Source organism: Artemia franciscana, chromosome 11 (assembly GCF_032884065.1).
Source record: "Artemia franciscana chromosome 11, ASM3288406v1, whole genome shotgun sequence".
Lineage (NCBI taxonomy): Eukaryota > Metazoa > Arthropoda > Branchiopoda > Anostraca > Artemiidae > Artemia > Artemia franciscana.
This window is the reverse complement of record NC_088873.1, coordinates 25,315,030-25,334,229: the sequence shown is the minus strand read 5'-3', so window position 1 is coordinate 25,334,229 and position 19,200 is coordinate 25,315,030. Positions and strand designations below refer to the sequence as shown.

Below are 19,200 nucleotides of genomic sequence, written 5' to 3'. Positions count from 1 at the left end.
AAAGAATTTAGTGAGTATTCCCCCAAGTCCCTGTTCAAAGAAATATTTTTATTTATTTTGAGATTAATTTCAATTGATTCTCGAACCACCTGTTTTATTCCCAAATCATTACTAATGAGTGAAGAGTTTTCAAAAAGTATCATGTGGGACGGATTATTAAATATATGCCAACCTAGAGCAGAATCAAAGGAATTGTTGGAACCATTTGAAATTAAGGCCTTGTCTATGTCATTTTTATGCTGTTGTAACCTTTTGTCTAGATTCTGATGGGTCCTGCCGACATAGTATTTTCCGCAATCACAGGGTATTTGATAGACCCCTCTTTGGCGAGTAACTGGGGTCTTATCTTTACCCGAATTTAAGAAATTGATGATTTTAAAATTATTAGTAAAAACTACGTACAGATTATTTTTTGTGCAAATATTTTTTAATTTTGTTGTAATCTTTGGGATATACGGAAGATAGACAATATTTGAGGGCTTATCAATAGCCTCACATTGTGAAGTATCTTCTTCGATTTTACAAGAATGTCTTTTTATTCTACGGCTAATTATTTTATTTACAAAAGGAATGGGGTATCCATTACCAAAAAGAATATCTCTGATAAAATTTATTTCTGCATTTATATATGAATGGGAGCAAATATTTAGGGCACGATCAATGAGGGAAATTACAACTGCTCTTTTAACTTGTGGGGGGTGATTTGAATTAAAGTGAAGATATCTATTGTTTTGTGTTGGCTTTCGATATATAGTAAAATCCAGTTCATCAGCATTACGAATAATTAATACATCTAAAAACGGTAGTTTATTTTCAATTTCAACTTCAAGGGTGAACTGCAAATTTCGGTCATAAGTGTTAAGATGATCTAAGAAGCCCCGAAGTTCAGCTTCCCCATAATTCCAAAGTGAAATTACGTTATCCATATAACGACCCCAATAGACATGTTTTAGAAAATAAGAATTCAATGCCCAATTCTCAAGATTCTCGACGTAAATATTTGCTAGTAGCCCAGATAAAGGTGCCCCCATGGGTAACCCATTTTTTGCTGATAAAAAGAATCGCGAAATTGAAAATACATAGAAAACTTATTACAAATTTTAACAAGAGTCATTAAAACTTCACAATCAATTCCTGTCGCTGAAGTCTCGATCAAGTGGTAATTTTCTTCTATTTTGTTTTTTAATAATTCCTCTGAAATAGTTACATCTATATTTGTATACATGGAAACAATGTCGAAACTACTAACTATTGTGTTTTCTGAAATACTTGTGTTGCTAAGTTTTTTAATCAAATCTGCCGAGTTATGAATATAGGAATTTTGAGAATACAATAAAGGTTTGAAAGCTGCACAAAGCCATTTTCCAATATTGGCAGCGGGAGCTTTAGTACAAGCTACAATAGGTCTTAAGGGAATACCCTGTTTATGTATTTTTGGTAAACCGTAGAGTTTAGGACAGAAACTACCACGGGGAAAAAATTTATTGTATAGTTGTGGGGTGATTTTACCATTTTGTTTTAGCTGCTTTAATTCATTTATAATATTATTAGTGAACTGATCAGTAGGATCATGAGTTATTGTTTGATATGTAATTGTGTCATTTAAAAGCGAAAAAATTTTGTTGTCATAGTCTGTTGTATTCATGACAACAAGTGAATTGCTTTTGTCTGCTTTAGTTATTATAATAGAAGGATCTTTTCGGAGATTAGATAGTATTTTTATGTCATGCAAATTTTCCGGTGTGGAATTAGTAGGAGGCTTAAACTTTTTTTGGCTATTATAGAGGATATTTATTAGACCAGATCTAACTTCATCCGGGTTAGAGACAGAAGGATAGTGTTTATGCAAAGCGGACTCAAGAGAGGAAACTATATCTGCCACAGGAACCTGTTTCGGTAGAAAAAAAAATTTCGGACCTTTTTCTAGTGTTTCGATTTCCTGGGGTTCCAATGTTTTAGAAGAGAGGTTAACGATAGCAGGCCCAGGAGTGAATCTTGGAGAATAAATACGGTTTCTCATCGAAGATTCATTTCGTAAGCCCTCTAATTTTTTATAGAGGCGTTCCTTGGACAAGCGAAAATCGTGGCTAAACAAATTCCTTTCTAATCTAACAACTTGAACAAAATCAACGGTGGACAGGTTTTCGAGAATCAATTGAAATTAATCTCAAAATAAATAAAAATATTTCTTTGAACAGGGACTTGGGGGAATACTCACTAAATTCTTTATACTCAAATTTAATTAAAAATGATCTAACAAAATATTTTACTAAACCAATTTATAATAGTACTGAACCAACTACGAAAAGGCCTTTGAGACAGGCTGCTAAACAACCAAGATTAGCTTTAAGAAATTGCATCTAATCATTTTATTCTCTTTAGTTTGAATGAGTTTATATTTCTTCATTTCATTCTTTTCGCCAGTCCTGGTTGAACTTCGCTGAAGTAAGGATGCGAGGGCTATATTTAAAAAAAAAAATTGTTTTAATAAGTGTTTTTATATTCAGTTTTAATTCTCACAATTTGATGTAAGTTCTTTTATATATATATAGTATTGTATTGTGCTGAAGACGGCCCTTGGACATAGGGCCGAAATATCTACATAAATAATTTCCATTGTCTTGAAAAAACTTTCCCTATTGTTTCTACGTTGTATTTGTTTAGTTCTAATCATAGTATTATCTCAAATGAACAGAAGCCGAATATATTGCCATTTTGAGAAAAAAAAAGAACATTCGTGATACATCATGTAATACACATGTATATTATCCACCTACCCTCTTTAAACAAGCAATAATTGTTTATTTATTTATATATGTATTTTTTCTCAAAAACAGCTCACTTCTTTTCTTTCTTTGAAAATTGACTCTTTTAAGATTTAAGATTTTAGGATTTTAAGATCTTGATAAGTCATGATTTCGAAAAAAAATTCGTTTAGAACTTAAATTTTGAAAAAAAATCATTTGAGTGATGTCATATAAAAAAAGAAACAGCAAAAATGACACTGAATTGCCAATAAAAATGTCAAATCATGAAACTTGGGGTTATAAGACAAAGCAATATTACAACGGATTGAAGGGGCGCGTTAGTTTAGTGCATGCGTGGGGATAGAAGACAAAGCAGAATTACAATGGAACAAATGAACGTGTCAGTTTAGCATGTGTGGGTCTGTGATTGAAAAACAGGAAGGAGGAAATTTTATTTAGATTTCATGATATATACAGAATTACACAAGATGACAAATGACCCTGAACAGCTGTATAAAAAGGCACGGAACTTGCCTTTTTGTTTGTGGGCCTTTAAAAAGGCACGCAAAATAAATCACATTGAACTGCAAGCAAAAATGTGACTTAAAACTAAAGAATATCAGAATAATTATGCTCTTCTGGAATTTAAATATTTCAGAAGCCTCAACTGAATGAGAAACGTGTTATTTAGCGTCAGTAAAGGATAAGCAGGAAAAAGGAATGGAATTCACAACACAATTTCTTAATTTAACTGAAATTGCTGATTTGCCATCCTATGATTTGAAACTAAAGAATAAAACTATGATTATGCCAATCCATGTTTTAGATATTTCAGAGTACATAGGCAATGGAAAATTACATAATCGGAAGTAATGATATGCGAAAATGAAGCTCAAAAAGATCTGCATCACAACAAATACATCAAATTGTAAATGAAATCCGTGGTTAGAAGAGAAGCAACAGTGAGAATCAAAACGAGTCCCAGAGGAAAACAAATCCTGTAAAATGGATGATTCTTTGACGTATTAACAAGGAGGAGGAATTGAATTCATGCCACAACTCTATCAAAATTAACTCTTAACTATATTGAAATTACTCATTTGATACCTCTTGACTTAAAACTAAAAATGAATATATATACTCCCTTTAAACAAGCAACTATCTATTTATTTATGTAGGTATATTTGTATAGTTTTTTCTTGGAAACGATTTTGAATGGATCTGAACAGCTAAAGCAAAGGGTATGGCAAAATTTCAGATATAATCATGCATGAAATTGAAGTACAGACAAGATATGCAGCTAGGAGACATGGGACACCAAGCATCACACCAAATCTCAAATGAAAATACTGGACAACAAAACCTGCAGTTAAGAGAAAAGCAACAAGGATGATCACACTGAATTGTAAATAAAAACTGTGATTTAAAGAGAAGAAATAGTGAGAATAAACATGAACCCAAGAAGAAAACAAATCCTATAAAATTGATAATTCTTTGATGCATTAACATGAAGCAGGAATTAAAGTCTCACCAGAATTTCTAATTAGAAAATCAAAAATGTGCAAGTGTGCCAAGAGCTGGGGCCCTGGCAAAACCCAGACTCCAAGTATTTTATAAATCATATATGAAAAGCAGAAAAGGTATAGGTCAAAGACATCTTCCATCTGGGGGTAACTCAAAACAGTCCACAATTAATGATTCAATTCATTGATTCAAATACATAAAACCTGCATTCTTCCACTAAAGTAGTCTGCAGTCCAAAATAAAGCAAACTTGCTTATATTAAATGGTCTAGATTTGGTCAGGAGTAGCTTGATTTGAGTTTTAATTAATAATTTTGTAATTTCAACACAGTGAAATTTCAAGTTATTGTTTGCTATCCTTTACAAATTGTTGACTTTGTCAAAAAGCTTATCAAACAGTTTGTGGTGACAAACTGTAAGTAAGGAGAGATGCAGCTCAATAGTAACCACAACTCCAAAAATGGAATTTTTATATCGACAGATATACAAGAAAATCGGCATATTATGCTATTTCCAAAAATATAGCATTGACTAAGTTTAGTGTTACCCATCAAAGACTACAAGCAGGCCAGGATACACATACACCCACTAAGCTTGGCCCTAGAGGCACACAATGGCAAGGGGTGCAAAAAACTATTTTTTCTTAACAAAACAGGACTGATGTGATTCATTTTCGAAGTGTCATGTGCACTTTGCTGCTGTGCTGCTTATTCACAGAAAAGTGATTTTAAAACAACACAGGAATTCCATAGCTGCTAATAAGTTGTCAGATGTCTCCCAAAAATTACAGCTGAGAGCTTGGTATCACATATCTCTTGCATTACTTTTGGCTCATCACTCATCAGTTGTCTTCTGTTCAGGGCTTCCACTATCCCCAAATTTTTGTGGATTTCCCCAGAAAAATCTGTCTCCTCAAAAAAATTGCTTGGGCCTAGGGGCGCCAAAGATTTAAATCTGGTCCTGGCTACTAGCCTGAGAAAATTTCCTGGAATTTCAAAAGAGGGGGGAAACACTCCCTAAAAGTCAGAGAAGCTAAATGAAAATCACACCATCAGAGTAAGCATATTAGAAAAAACTCTACCATGGAGGCTCTAAGCCCCTATCTTTAAAAATACGGAATTTATTACTTTTTGCCAGAGAAAAGATTACAGATGCATGTTTATTTTTCTCAGGGGTGATTGTATAAAACCAATAATCCTAGAATATTGCAAAAGAGCTCATTCAAATGGAAATTAAAAGTTCTAGTGTCCTTTGTAAGCAACCAAAAATATTGGAGGACAACTAGCTGCCCTCCAACCCCCTGTTTCTCTCAAAATCATCAGATCAAAATTTCGAGATAGCAATTTTGTTCAGCATAGTTGAAAGGTCAAATAACAATGCCTTTGGATATAACAAGACCCCTCAAAGCCCCTGGAAAAAGGACTTTAAGTAATAAATAATGTCTATTGTTTACCTATAGTATTGGTTATTGGGAAGTGTGGATACATTTTTGGGTAGGGTGGTGGTGAATTTTCTGCAGGGGGGGTATTTGACAAGGAGTATTTTTCATAGGAAGTGAAGTTTTTTTTTTTTGGGGGGGAGGGGGTGAATTGGAGTATTTGCCAGAATTCCTATTCAATTTTTTCTTTATTTGTCTCACTTTCTCCCTGCCAAATCAATTTTATGTGTGAAGATTACATTAGGGATAATTAATTAGGGTGAATTTTTCAGACTGAATTGTCTAGAGGATCTTTTGTAGGGGAGGGGTAGGGATTTTTCCAAGGAAGTGAAGCTGTATTTGGAGACCGGACTGGTTGGTCTCCAATCCCTTTTGACTTGAACTCTCTATTCCTGATCAAATAAGCATCCTCCAAGGTTTCTACAGCCATGAGGTGGAAATAGAGATGAAAAGAATAGAGACAAGGTGGAGGTGGAGGTAGAGATGAAAATCATTCCATATATCCCACATAGAATAAATTCTGTTCATTTTGGGATCTAATGTTATTCTTTACTTTCATTATAACAGCATAGACCAGAAATGCTCCCAGAAATCAAGAGCAATTAAATATCAATTTGTACCTCCAACTCCTGCTGCTCCTTTCTTAGAACGGTTTCTATATTTACAAGAAGGTTCAATAAGAGTTAGGATGTTTTGGCATTAAAATACACCCTTGAGGCATCTGCCTTGCTCCCTAACAGCCAAACAATCAGAGAATGTACTGTAGAGGTTTAAAGCTTTTGTCTACAAATGTTTGGAATTATTGATTTTTTACCAAAGAAAGATCATTACCTTAAATCGCAGCTTGGAGCGATATAAGGATTATCCATCCTTGTGATGCTCCATGAGAAAAAAAAAAGAATTCATTTGGTGTAGATTGTGGCTGTTAGATTAGACTCCTGTGGAGGACTCTGCAGCTTCCCAATTGTAAAGGAACTCCTGGCAGAGCCATTCCCTATCAAGGTGGGACTTGAACATGTCAATTGAAGTAGCAGAAACTGTTTCCTCAGAGAGCTGGTTCCACATATTGATGATTCTTTGGCTGAAGAAGTGGCTTCTATGTCTACTCGTGGAACGCTGCATGGAGAGCTTCAAAGAATGTCCTCTAGTACCAGAATGCAAGGGCTGTGCAAAGAGACCGGGAAGGGTATTTTTAGAGAGGATTTTTTTGGTTAAAATAATGCCACCCCTTTTCCATCGGTATGTCAGCGTTGGCAGCTTCAAACGACGTAGTCTATCTTCGTATGGAAATTTATTCATGTTGGCAACCATCTTAGTGGCACGACGCTGGACATCCTCAAGCAACTTCCTATCTTTTTTGAAGAAAGGGGCTGCCAATGACATTCCAACCTCCAGGCGTGGACGTACAAACGCCTTATATAACTTCATAAGAACTCTAGGGTGTCGGCTGGAGATGGTTCTTTTTATGATACCGAGGGTTTTATTTGCAGAAGATGAAACAGACTTAGCATGGCTGCTAAACTTTAATTGGTGATCTACAATAACCCCAAGATCTCTTTCATCAGAAAAGAAGTTGTCTTGAAGGAAATACTTATGATACTTGTAGTGTTTGCCAAAAAAGTCAGAAGCCACATGTTAGCCCATCTTCCTAGACTGTCAAGATCTGTTTGAATTGATTGTTGGTCAGAGGGAGTAGACGCTTTTCCAACTAGTTTTGAGTCATCAGCGTAAAGGGTAATAAGATTTGAAAGAAAGGTGGGTAATTCGTTAATATAGAAGTTGAAAAGTGTTGGTCCAAGAATAGTACCCTGGGGCACGCCACTTAATACAGTTGTGGGAGAAGAGAAATGAGGAGTTCCTTGCAAATCAAAAACTCTGACACTCTGTGATCTTTCAGAAAGGAAGCCCCTAATCCACTGTACAACACCTTCGTTGACACCTGCAGCCCTCAATTTGATTATGAGGAATTCATGACAAACTTTGTCGAATGCTTTGGACAGATCAAGAAGAATCATGTCGACAGGAAAACCCTCATCAAGCAGTGTAGTCACTAATTCATATGTTTGGATAAGGCTAGTGTCCACAGATCTACCAGATCTGAAACCATGTTGTGATGTGGAAAGGATATTATTGACCTCAAGATGTTCAATTAGAGCTTTATTAACAAATCTCTCAAGCACCTTAGCGACTGCAGAGGTGATGATTATGGGACGGTAATTCTCTGCCGAGTCTCTTCGTCCCTTTTTATGGATCGGGGTTATATAAGATGTTTTCCAATCATGCGGTAGGTCCCCATTTTGAAGAGATAACTGGAACAGCATGCACAGGGGGTAGCTGAGAGCTTTTCGACACTCCCTAAGAAGACGTGGATGAACACCGTCTGGTCCCTTTGACTTATTTACATCAAGCTTCTCAAGGCTATTGAAAACCATTAATTCACCTACTGATAAATCAGGCATAGGGAAAAGCACTTCATACAATGGAGGATCTGGTGAGGAGGTGCCTGAATTTTGGGTAAAGGCAGAAGCAAATTGTGCATTTAGAATGTCAGCCTTATCTATTGGAGATGAGTGTAATACACTGTGGTCAACAAGGTCAGGAATAGTATGATGATTTGGGTTTTTAGAAGAGACATGTCTCCAAAAAGATTTTGGGTTTAACTTGATCTCAGAAGCCAAATTTTCTTTGTAGGCAGATTTCAGTTTTTTTACAGAATCTGTTACACGATTCCGTACTGCCTTATAAAATGACAGGGTCTCCTGGTTCCTCTTCTTCACATACCGTTTCCAAGCTCTAGATTTCTGGTTAATCAGCTTCTTAACTTCCTTAGTGAGGAAGGGAAGTGTTTTGGACTGTTTCCTAAAAATAACCCTGAAATGTTTCTTTTCAAGAGCAAGAAGAGTTTTTTTGAAATTTAGCCATGACTCATTGATGTCACTGGTGATAAGCATTGACCAGTTTGCAGATGAAAGTTCCTGCTGTATTGCCTCATAGTCGGTGAAAGTCTGAGGACGAAATTTAGGTTGAGGACGACTATTTAGGGACAACACAGACAGAATAACTAGGTGGTCACTACTAGCAATTGGCGGTAAATAATCATTACGAATGAGGGAATCAGTATCACGCAAAATAACAAGGTCTAACAGCGAGGGATTCTGATCAGCTCTATAGCGTGTAGGCTTATCGATAGTCTGATGAAGAAAATTATTTGATAGGCAAGATAAAAAAGGTGAGTCTCTACTATTAGATGAAATATGTCCAGTTCCTTCAACCCACTCAATTGCAGGAAAATTAAAATCTCCAGTGATTATTAACTCAAATGAGCTAGGAAGGGAAATTGAAGATGTCATTTCATCAATGATAGTTTTGAGGGCCAATTCACTATCTTCAGGGGAAGGAGCACTTGGACTTCGATAAACGCACCCAAGACGCAAATTTTTATTAGCAATGGAGATATCAAGCCAAACACTTTCTATCAAAGATATATCAAGCATAGTAGGATTTACAACATTAACCTGGATACCATCTCTTACATAAACACCAACTCCTCTTTGACAATTTGAATGCTCCAAGTTGCTAAAAAGTTGATATCCCGAGATCTGTAGGGATGTTTCAGTAACCGCCAAAAAACTATGTTTCGGTAACAATTCAACAAAGCTCGCAATATCTGCTGCTTCCTCCCTAAGGATCATGGATATGTGATCCATTTCCAAATATCAAAAAGGAAGATATATCAAAATGGCTCTAGGACAGGGATTTGTTGGTGTCCAATCACTTTGATATTAAAAAAAAAAGAACCAGAACCCTCAATTTCCAATCAAATGAGCAGCCTCCAAAGTTTCTACAACCAACAGGGACAGGTTGGGGATTGAGAAGGGGCAGTCCCCTCCTATACAGAATAAATTCTGCTTATTTTGGGGTTTAGTGTTACTATTTACTTTCATGATAACAGCTTAGACCAGAAATATTCCTAGAAATCAAGAGGGACTACCAAGATGGCATTCAGGAGAGGGCATAGGAGGTTCAACCCCCCCCCCAAAAAAAAATGTTTATCCAACTTTTAAAAATGTAAAAAAAAATGCATGAAAACACGTTTTTGATTTTTTTTTTCAAATTTTTTACTCTCTCCCCCAGAAAATGCCCCCCAAACCAAAGTCCTGGATGCAGCCCAAGGGATTATACATCAATTTCTAACCCGACCTCCTCCTCACATCTCTGCCTTAGAACTAATTCTGTATTTATATGAAGGCTCAATGAGAGCTTCCAGCTGAAGAGGAAGTAGTGCTAAATGGCAGTGTATTTTTCACTGAAAAATCATGCAGTCTGTAGAAGACATATTGTTAAAGTGAACATTTATCTTAATGCTAGATTTAACTCATTTGATTCAAATGATTTTTCATAAAATTATATTTGGTTATGCATAATTGTACATCAAGTAATACAAAGGAGGGATGATGGGTTATTGCATTGGCTGTGAGGGGGGCAGATGTCTAGAAGAGCACATTTTAATGCCAAAATTGTCTAATTATCCACAAGCCTTCAGATAAATATAGAAAAGGGTCTAGGGAGTGAAAATGAGTTAATATATCATCTCCCTTCATTTAGACTAAGCCTGGGCAAGGATGCTGCACAGAGATGCCTCCCTTTTTATTACACAAAACGTTTCTAATATTTATTTTAAAGCTTCACATAACTAAGCTGATTTGCTTCATGTTTCTTAAAAATTATATGTAGTGATACATAAGTACATATCAGCTATATGAAGGAGCTGCAAGGGACAGGTGCCTCAAATGGTGTATTTTAGTGCCCAAATGTTCTATTCTCATTGAACCTTCATATAAATATAACATGAGTTTTAGGAAAGGGGATGAGGTAGAAATTGATATTGAATCTCTCTTGATTCCTAGGAATATTTTTGGTCTATACCTTTATTATTAGTAATAGTTTGACCCTCATTGCTACTGTCTTTTTTCTATTTACATGTCTAATGGCACAGACGGAGAATAGACAAGACAAGCAATCATGGGCCTTAGCCAATAAAGTAACTGCTGAAACAAATGGACCATTGAAGAGGAACAAGAAACTTTTCTAAAACACTGTAGCTTATATGAGCTACAAGTTTATAGTTTATATGATCACCCTTCTCATAAAAACTTTATATCTTAACAATGAGCCACTTGCATAGTTTACAGCCCTTGCCCTGGGGGCTGGAAGGTTTTTTTTCAAAACTAGAGGCATGGTTATTTGACCTTTGACTGTTTTGAACATGACAGTTTTCTCTAAATTTTGATTGACACATTTAGAGATAAAATGGTGTGATGGTGGCTTGTTGCCCTCCAATCACTTTTGACTCTTAGAAAGAGAACTAGAAAGTTTAATTTCCAATCAAATGAGCTCCCTCTGAAATTTATACAACCATCCTTCCATGTAAAGTGCCTCTGGGAAAAATACATAAATATTATTACATTTAACCCATACGTCTCTTTACTATATGCAATGCTATAGCATTGCCTCTGACTTAAACAAGTGAGTAGAACTTTTAATTTCTCTTCTAATGAACATCCAAAATTAACTAAAGGAAGAGGCAATTTTCAGGGGGGGTCAAAATGCAGAGACCTGATAATTTAAGCTAAAATGACCAAAAATTACTATTAAAGAACAAATAAAAAAGAAATAGAAATTAAAATAAACCATGATAGGAAATATAGAGATAAAAGGGTCTAATGTATATGAATAAAAAAAAAATCCTAAAGCAAGTGAAAATTAAGTTCAATGTTAAAATCAAACTTAAAACAAACAAAATTCATATAAACAGGAGTTTAGCTATTGCCCTTATCCCCTTTCCTAACTTTAAAAGCCTAAAGTTTATAAAACTACCCTTCTGAACAAAGTGCCTCTAAGGAAATCAATAATTCATTGAAACTGCTTTGCTCTTTATCATAGTCAATACTACAGTGTTGCCTCTTATATCCAGGATGTTTCTATTAATAAAGTTATCATGTCTTTCTTCATTATTATTCCCTTTTCAAAATCATTTCAAATAATAAGCTTTTGGTGAATTATGTGCTAATCACATAGAGATAATTTACAGATTGAGAAAATACCACCATTGATTTAATATAGGAGCTCTAATGTAGCCTATGACTAGATCAATGGAATGGAAAAATAAATTCTTAAGGCTACACATAGGACCATCAGGAGCAGGTAGTGCATTTTCAAGTGAATTAATTAATATATTTGGAAAGATTACTAAAAAAACAGAATCAAGTAGTGAGTTCATCTTGTCTCTATGTCAGATATGGAATCTTGTAGGCTAGGCTATTTATTTAGGTGTACCAAACTTCCTGCATATTATGGTCTTAAATCGCATTTACAGCAAGATAAGGTGGACTGCAACCTCCTGTAGAACATCTTGCTGTTGAATTGATGAGGTGACACAATTAGTGGGTGTGATGGGGTGTTGCATCCCACTGGTACTTCCATTCTGCATTACTCCACTCCAAATCAACTGCATTTTGAAAGAATTAATCAATTCACTAGTGACAGTCTCATTGGAAAGACTATTCCAAGTTGAGACAGCACATACAGAGAAAAAGTTTGTCCTCTCTCTGCATCTGGAGTGCTCCTGTTACACCTTCATTGAGTGGCCTCATGTCATAATGGCAAGGGAGGGAGTAAAAATGGAGTTAGCCATGTTGTTTTGGTGCATTTTCTTGACAAAAATGACATCTCTCTCTGTCTTGCTGGTAAACCAATGTGGGTATCTTCAGGCAATGCAGACATTCAGGGTAGGGAAGCTGTTGGTGTGGGGCACAAAGCTTAGTTGCTCTTCTCTGTATGCTCTCTAGGGCTGCCACATCTCCCTTATATTGAGGATTTGTAACAGGGCAGCCAAACTCCAAATGTGGTCTTACAAGAGCATTATATAATTTTCTTATTATCATGGGATGGCATGATGATATGGTTTGTTTAATTAGTCCCAGGGCTCTGTTGGCCTTAGCAACTTGTTGCATAGTGTGCTCATAGAACTTAAACTTCCTGTCAACAATCACCCCTAAGTCTTGTTCACTCTCAACAGCCTCAACTTGGATGCATGTGCCAGATTTATCCAGCATAAAATATGAAATCTGATTGTTGTGGGGACCCATATAAAGGACTTTGCATTTTGATGGGTTGAACTCCATCATCCAGGTGGAAGCCCATAAGGAGAGACTCAGCAATTCCAATTAGTTTGCTGTCATCAGCATAGAGAGTGATGGGATTTTGTAGAGCATCCTCACAATCATTAATATATATAGAGAAGAGGGTGGGGCCAAGGATGCTTCCCTGGGGTACCCTGTTTATAACTGGTGCAGGCTCTTATAAAGTGAAACTTTCATTATTTCATTATTATGGTTTTGTACATGTCCAAGGGCTATATATGGGATCATCAATGGAGTGGTACATTATCAGAAATACAGATATAATAGGGTAGGCTTTTGAGAAGGTCATAAAATAATAAAAAATTTAAGGGTACTGCTTTATGATATTTCCTTCTAAAGGGCCCCTAATCTAGAACAGTACCTGTTTCTTATCTTTGTTCTAAAATGAAATACATAGGCTAAAGATCAATCTGTCACCAAAAGTTATCATTTGAAACAACATGAACTAGAATTTTACTGCCTAGAAGCAATTATTATATTAATAAAGAGCAAAAAAAAGGCATTGAGTGGTATGTTTGGTAAAATTCTAGTTAATTGACTTCTTGTTATCTCAGAAAGGGTTTAGGTTAGCAAAATGAAACTTTTAGGGATTGGTCTACAGGCTAAAGTATGTCCTGGGAAGGTATTTTAAAGTACCCACCTCTACTCCTTCTCCATCTAGAGGGCCCTAAAATTTTAGTGGTAAAATTTTTAGAGAGGTATGTTTGGTAAAATTCTAGTTAATTGACTTCTTGTTATCTCAGAAAGGGTTTAGGTTAGCAAAATGAAACTTTTAGGGATTGGTCTACAGGCTAAAGTATGTCCTGGGAAGGTATTTTAAAGTACCCACCTCACTCCTTCTCCCTCTAGAGGGCCCTAAAATTTCCCTACATGACAGGTCTATACCTATTGAAATTTTGACAAAACAACATTTCACCTTAATTTTCAGTTACTAGTTGCTTTTTCTCTTTGTTTAGTTCTGAAAATGCAGTTCCTGTTATTTGAGTAGAATTTTGAGCCATATCAATGTTTGTTTTTTTCAAAATTTAGGAAATGTAGCCTATTTGCATATCTTTAAAACCTTACAAAATGGAATTGAGCAAAGTTATGAAGCTGAAAACAATTCTGTTGTACTTCAATTAAGCAGAAGGTCTATTTTGTGAGGTTTCACTTTTATAACACACATATTTTTAAAGGTCATCAAAGGTCAGGGCCCTCTAGAGGGAGAAGGATTGGAGGTAGCTGCTTCAAAATACCTTCCTGGGACATACTTTAATCTATAGATTCATCCCTGAAAGTTTCATTTTCCTAACCTAAATCCTTTCTGAGATAAGAAGAAGTCAATTAACTAGAATTTTACTGTATGTTCCCTTTACTGGTAAGTCAATAGTACCTATTATGAACTGTGATACATTACTGGCCTATGTTCACTTTATTTGTAAGTCAATAATATGAACAACAAAAAATTCACCAAGTTTATTTCTTAGCTACCTGAATATTCTGTTAATAAACCTTACCCAACAGGCTAGGGTATAGGCCTACCTATTGGAATTCAGATAAAAAATCATTATACCTTAATTTTTGTCTCTTTTTCTCTGGTTTTAGTTCTCAAAAAAGTAAGTCTTGTTATTTGGTAGATCTATGAAACCTCATAAATTGGAATTGAGCAAAGTTCTTAAGCTGAAAATACTTTTTTTTTGTGGGCCTAGACTTCTTAATTTAAGCAGAATATCTATTTTAAAGGTTTCAATTTAATAGCAGAAATATTTTTAAAGGTCAGTGCCTTCTAAAGAGAGAAGTAGCAGAGGTAGGTAGCATACTTCAAAATGTATTTCTGGGACATAGGCCTACTTTAGTCTATAGGTCCATCCCTTAAAGTTTCATTTTCCTAATCTAACCCATTCTCAAGATATTAAAAGTAATTTGTCTAGAATTTTACCTAATTTTTAGCTACTGAATTAATTAATAGAAATTAAATTAACAATCTTAAGCAGCCTTACTGTGATCAAAAGTAGGCTAAAAAAATAGTAGTGTAACTGATAAAACTTTTCTGAAATTTTACTCATCCTACACCTAAATATTACAGGCTACCAAATATATATATTCTACTTTTTAGGCGCTGCCATTAAATAATACTCCAGAGACAAATCTCAGCAATTTATTTTGTTTGTATTTCATTTAAGCACTTTGATGTTTATATTCAATGATAAAGACGATGCTATTTAAGAGTCATCTAATTAACAGCCAAATTTAAGTGGATGATGGCGTGAGTACATCTTATGGAAGGCTCAGACGGCGTTCGTAAAGTCGTTCGCAAAGTGTGTTTCCGTAAAGTTTTCACCGCTCATATGAGCCTTGTACTTTACGTGCGTTTTGAGCAGCAAACTATTCAAATTTTTGAAACATTTCATTTTTCGGAGGAAAAGTCTTGAAGAAATAAGGAGCTTGGGGTGTGAGCATAGTTTAATGAGGCATAAGGACATGTTACATATTCTGTTTTTCAGGATGAAATATATCAAGATTCCTTGGTGTTTCCTATTTTCTTGTTATGTTGACAGTGGTGCCAAAAATCCTGGCAAGAATTCAGTCCCATAGCACCCAAGATATTTAGTGCAAAATATTGAAACTAAATTCCAAACAAGGACTAGAGAAATCGGCATATCTTTAGTTTCCTGTTTCCACATTTCCAAATCTGTTTAAAAGTTTCGCTCAGGAACTCTTTCCCTATTGGTCTACTTTATGAACTTTACGAAAAAAGTTAACTAAAGTTTAACTTTAATGCATGCTCACGTAAAAGTTTACGGAAGGTTAACGAAGCAACTTTACGAACTTTGCGAACGCCGTCCTTTAGTCTAAGGACAAATGAATCTTACTTTAGGGTGGTTTCTGCGACTTGGAACCCAGATCCAGAATAATTTGACACAGAATCCATGTCTTTCCGTTTAATGAAGGACAGGATTAACTTTCCATTCAGTTTTTGGGACTTTAGCCTCGTTTTCAGACCACCCATATCCAACACGGAGTTTACACGGGTTGTGCAAACTATAGATTTTAGTGCTTTGTTAAACACCTGTAAATGTCTTCTCAGAACCCGTGTTCAACCATGCTATTCTGGCGCATTAAAATTTTGAGAAACCCGTGTCAAACACGATTAGAACCCGTGAGATGAAAACGGTTTATAGTTATGCTGAGTTGAACACGATGGCCGTGAAAACCATTTTTGTCGAACCCGCTCAAAACACGCTTCAAACCTGACGCCTCAAAGCACAACTTTTGAAACACTTTTCTCTTTTTAGGATAGGCAATCTGGGCATGTCATGGAAAGTGGGGCAGTTAAACCTCATTTCTAGCGTAATTTTCAAACAGGCCAGAGTAGGGAGAAGATCATGGCTATTATTTTAGGTTTTGAGACGTGCGACAGAGCAATAAAGTACTTCCGGGAATCTCACAAGAACATCCTTTTTTATTCTGACTGATTGACTTCAAGTATGTTAATAAAAAAGACTTTAGCTGAGCTAGTCAACTTCAAGCGTTTTACCCTTCATCATCAAAGTCAATCTGACTTTTTTAACCTCAAAAACTCTAGTTGATTTCTGGTAATTCCTTTAACTGAGTGTTAGGTAAGGATATCATGATTAAGAATATTAAGTTAAGTCTCATAAAAATGTTCAGAATTTTAGAATTTTCGATAGAGGCACATAAAAATGTTGTATAGGAATTTGAAGGGAACATGGCGCTAATTCAATTCAAACGCAAACCTTTGTCTAGTAATGGGAAACGGTCATTAAAAAAGTTCATATATCTAATAAGCATTTTAAATTACTACTGAAAAACTTCAATTAAGGAGCTCAGGTATATAAAATGATCTATGACTGATCATCTATGAATAACTATTTAATTGTATATTGAACTAACTAACATGTGCTATTTTTCTATTGAAGATGATAGGCTTCCAATCGTATTTACTTAGTCTTGTTTTATTTCTTGTTTTGCTGCACCTTGTGTAAACCAGTGTCTTCTTCTGTTAGCAGTTATGGGCTTAGCTGCTACAACCATTTACTTCCTTTCTTATTTCAATATGCTTGCTTAGGTATGCTTCAATGAATCAGTTATTGCTACAACTGCAATATGTTTTGAAGCTTTTTTTAAATCTTGGTGTACAAACTAAAAATTTCCAGCTCATACCTTCGTAAGGATGTGAACTACCAGTCTTTTCATTTAAACTGAGAGCTTGGTACACTTAGGTTTTTTAGCAGCTTCTTTTGAGGCGATTTTTGCTGTTGAAATACTGCATTATATTCAAATAGACAGTTACAAATAGTTTTATTCTTCATACATAATACAAAATTTGTGGTGCGAGGAGGAACGGGAAAACCGCAAGGACATTGTGGTTTAGAAGAAGAGCTCGAAAGCTTAACTAGGAACATTTGTGTTTCTACTTAGATATTACTTAGCCATATAGTGTTTTTGACATTGTATGTTCTTACTTGAAACTATTTGTACATTCATGCACATTTCTACTACTTGGATATTATCCAATTCTATTAACCAATGTGTGCACTTTTAAGATGGCAGTATATATGGAACAAAATTATCGCCCAAAAGCTTGACAGCTATGTTATTTTTTAAATACAAAAATTTTAAAGCATACCCCGTAGATGCAGCATTAAATATCGTTTTGCTATGATAAGTGCCTAAAAACCTTTTATGAGCCTTTAGGGAAATACTCTACAGCTGAGTTCAAATATGCAGTAATTAAATTATGGTATAATTATGAAGATAATATGTTCAGAGTTCAGGATAAATGAAAAACCAAAATGATTGCATCCAAAACAAGTTCAAGAAACCTTACACTATTACATACCACACAAAAATACAGTTGAAGGAGAAAAATAAGGGTAGCTTACTTGGATTTATTTGCTTAATCTGCTACAACCTGCTAACTAATTTTACATTAGTATTGCAAAAAAACTAAAAAAAAAGTTGTTAGGGTGGGATATGAACAAATTAGTCGCAGGAATCCAGCATTGGCTCGTCAAATCTTTTGAAGAAAAGACAGAGGCTAACATTTGCGAAAACCGATAGCAACGATATTTAACAAGAAAATTAAACATCAATGAGAAGTTTTGTTGCGGGATTACCACTTTTTCTGGTACTGTCTTTTTCCATGTGCCTCCAATTTTAGTAGATTGCGGGAAAGGTGTAGGTGAACAATATTTACGTTTTCTACGGACAGTGTGGTACACCAGCCGAACTGATGAACACATTACCCCAGCAATCAATATATAGCTAGCTGCAACTACTTAGTGACCAAGCGCATTTATTATGCTCTATTGAACAGCAAACTTATATTTATACCGGTAATTTAAGGATTGGAAGAAATGTTTGTTCAAGTTTAGTGGTCTAACTTTTCCCTTTCTAAATATTTTGTGTTCATATTGTACTAAAAACCGCAGTTGAAATGAAAAAAAAAAGAGTTAAAAATCTTGCAGCTCCATAGCATTTTCTAAGAATGGTCCAAACAGAAAGACAATTAGTTATTTATCTAGGAAAGAACGAATCACAGCTTATTGTGCTCTGAGATCCAATGAACATATAGTTAATTTTGCAAGTTTCAAAAGGTGCAATTAAACGCAATGTAATAATTGCAATTGCCAATTGAACGCCGAAAAATAAAAAAAAATTGCATCAAGCTTACTGAACACTGGATATATTTTGGAAAGGTGTGTATAATTTTTGCATGGAGCCTTAGAGGATGGTTTTAGTTTGTCCTTGAGCCAGCGCTGACAGTATTTATAAGCTGTCTAAATGATACTGATTTATTTATAGGATTTATAGATACACTATTATTTTTAGGAAGAAAACGGATGCTTACAAACATTATATTTGATAATTATATTGCTTTGGCAGTGACGTATCTAAAGCTTTATCTTTTCTTCAATTAGCGTCATTTCTCTATTTAAGAGGTTTAGAGCCTTTCAGATATTTCGAAGTTTTTTAGACTTATGTCTAAACCAGATCCACCAGAACCCTATTTAGAGGGGAGCCATGCTAAGCCTAAAAGTAACTAGACCTACGTTGTCTGAGCAACGTGAAGTGTTGCGGCAACCTTTGTCCGGCTTCGCCGGCTAAAGTGTTGCGAGAACAACAATTTGGTTTTGTTTCTTCGCTATTGATCAGTAATCACGTGATCAAAGGCTATTCCTCAGCGTTGAAAAACAACAACAACATAGTATCGAAAGAAGGGACTAAATTGACTTTGCAGCCAGTTGAACTTTATCCTTTTCAATCGTAAGCATTGTGACGGATGA

General features: G+C 35.3%; 1 protein-coding gene across 3 annotated transcripts in view; it reads right to left on the bottom strand.

Moving 5' to 3' along the window:
- The window catches only part of LOC136033010 (uncharacterized), a 53,096-nt gene extending 37,995 nt beyond the window's left edge, over positions 1–15,101 (bottom strand). For 2 of the 3 annotated variants that reach the window (XM_065713542.1, XM_065713543.1), the window contains exon 1: positions 14,999–15,101. In XM_065713542.1, coding sequence (XP_065569614.1) covers positions 14,999–15,015 — 17 coding nt within the window. In that variant the 5' untranslated portion in view covers positions 15,016–15,101. Of the gene's footprint in view, positions 1–13,550; positions 13,570–14,998 lie in introns of those variants that run through there. The other variant, XM_065713544.1, reaches the window with a different exon arrangement.
- Positions 15,102–19,200: the final 4,099 nt, after the last annotated feature.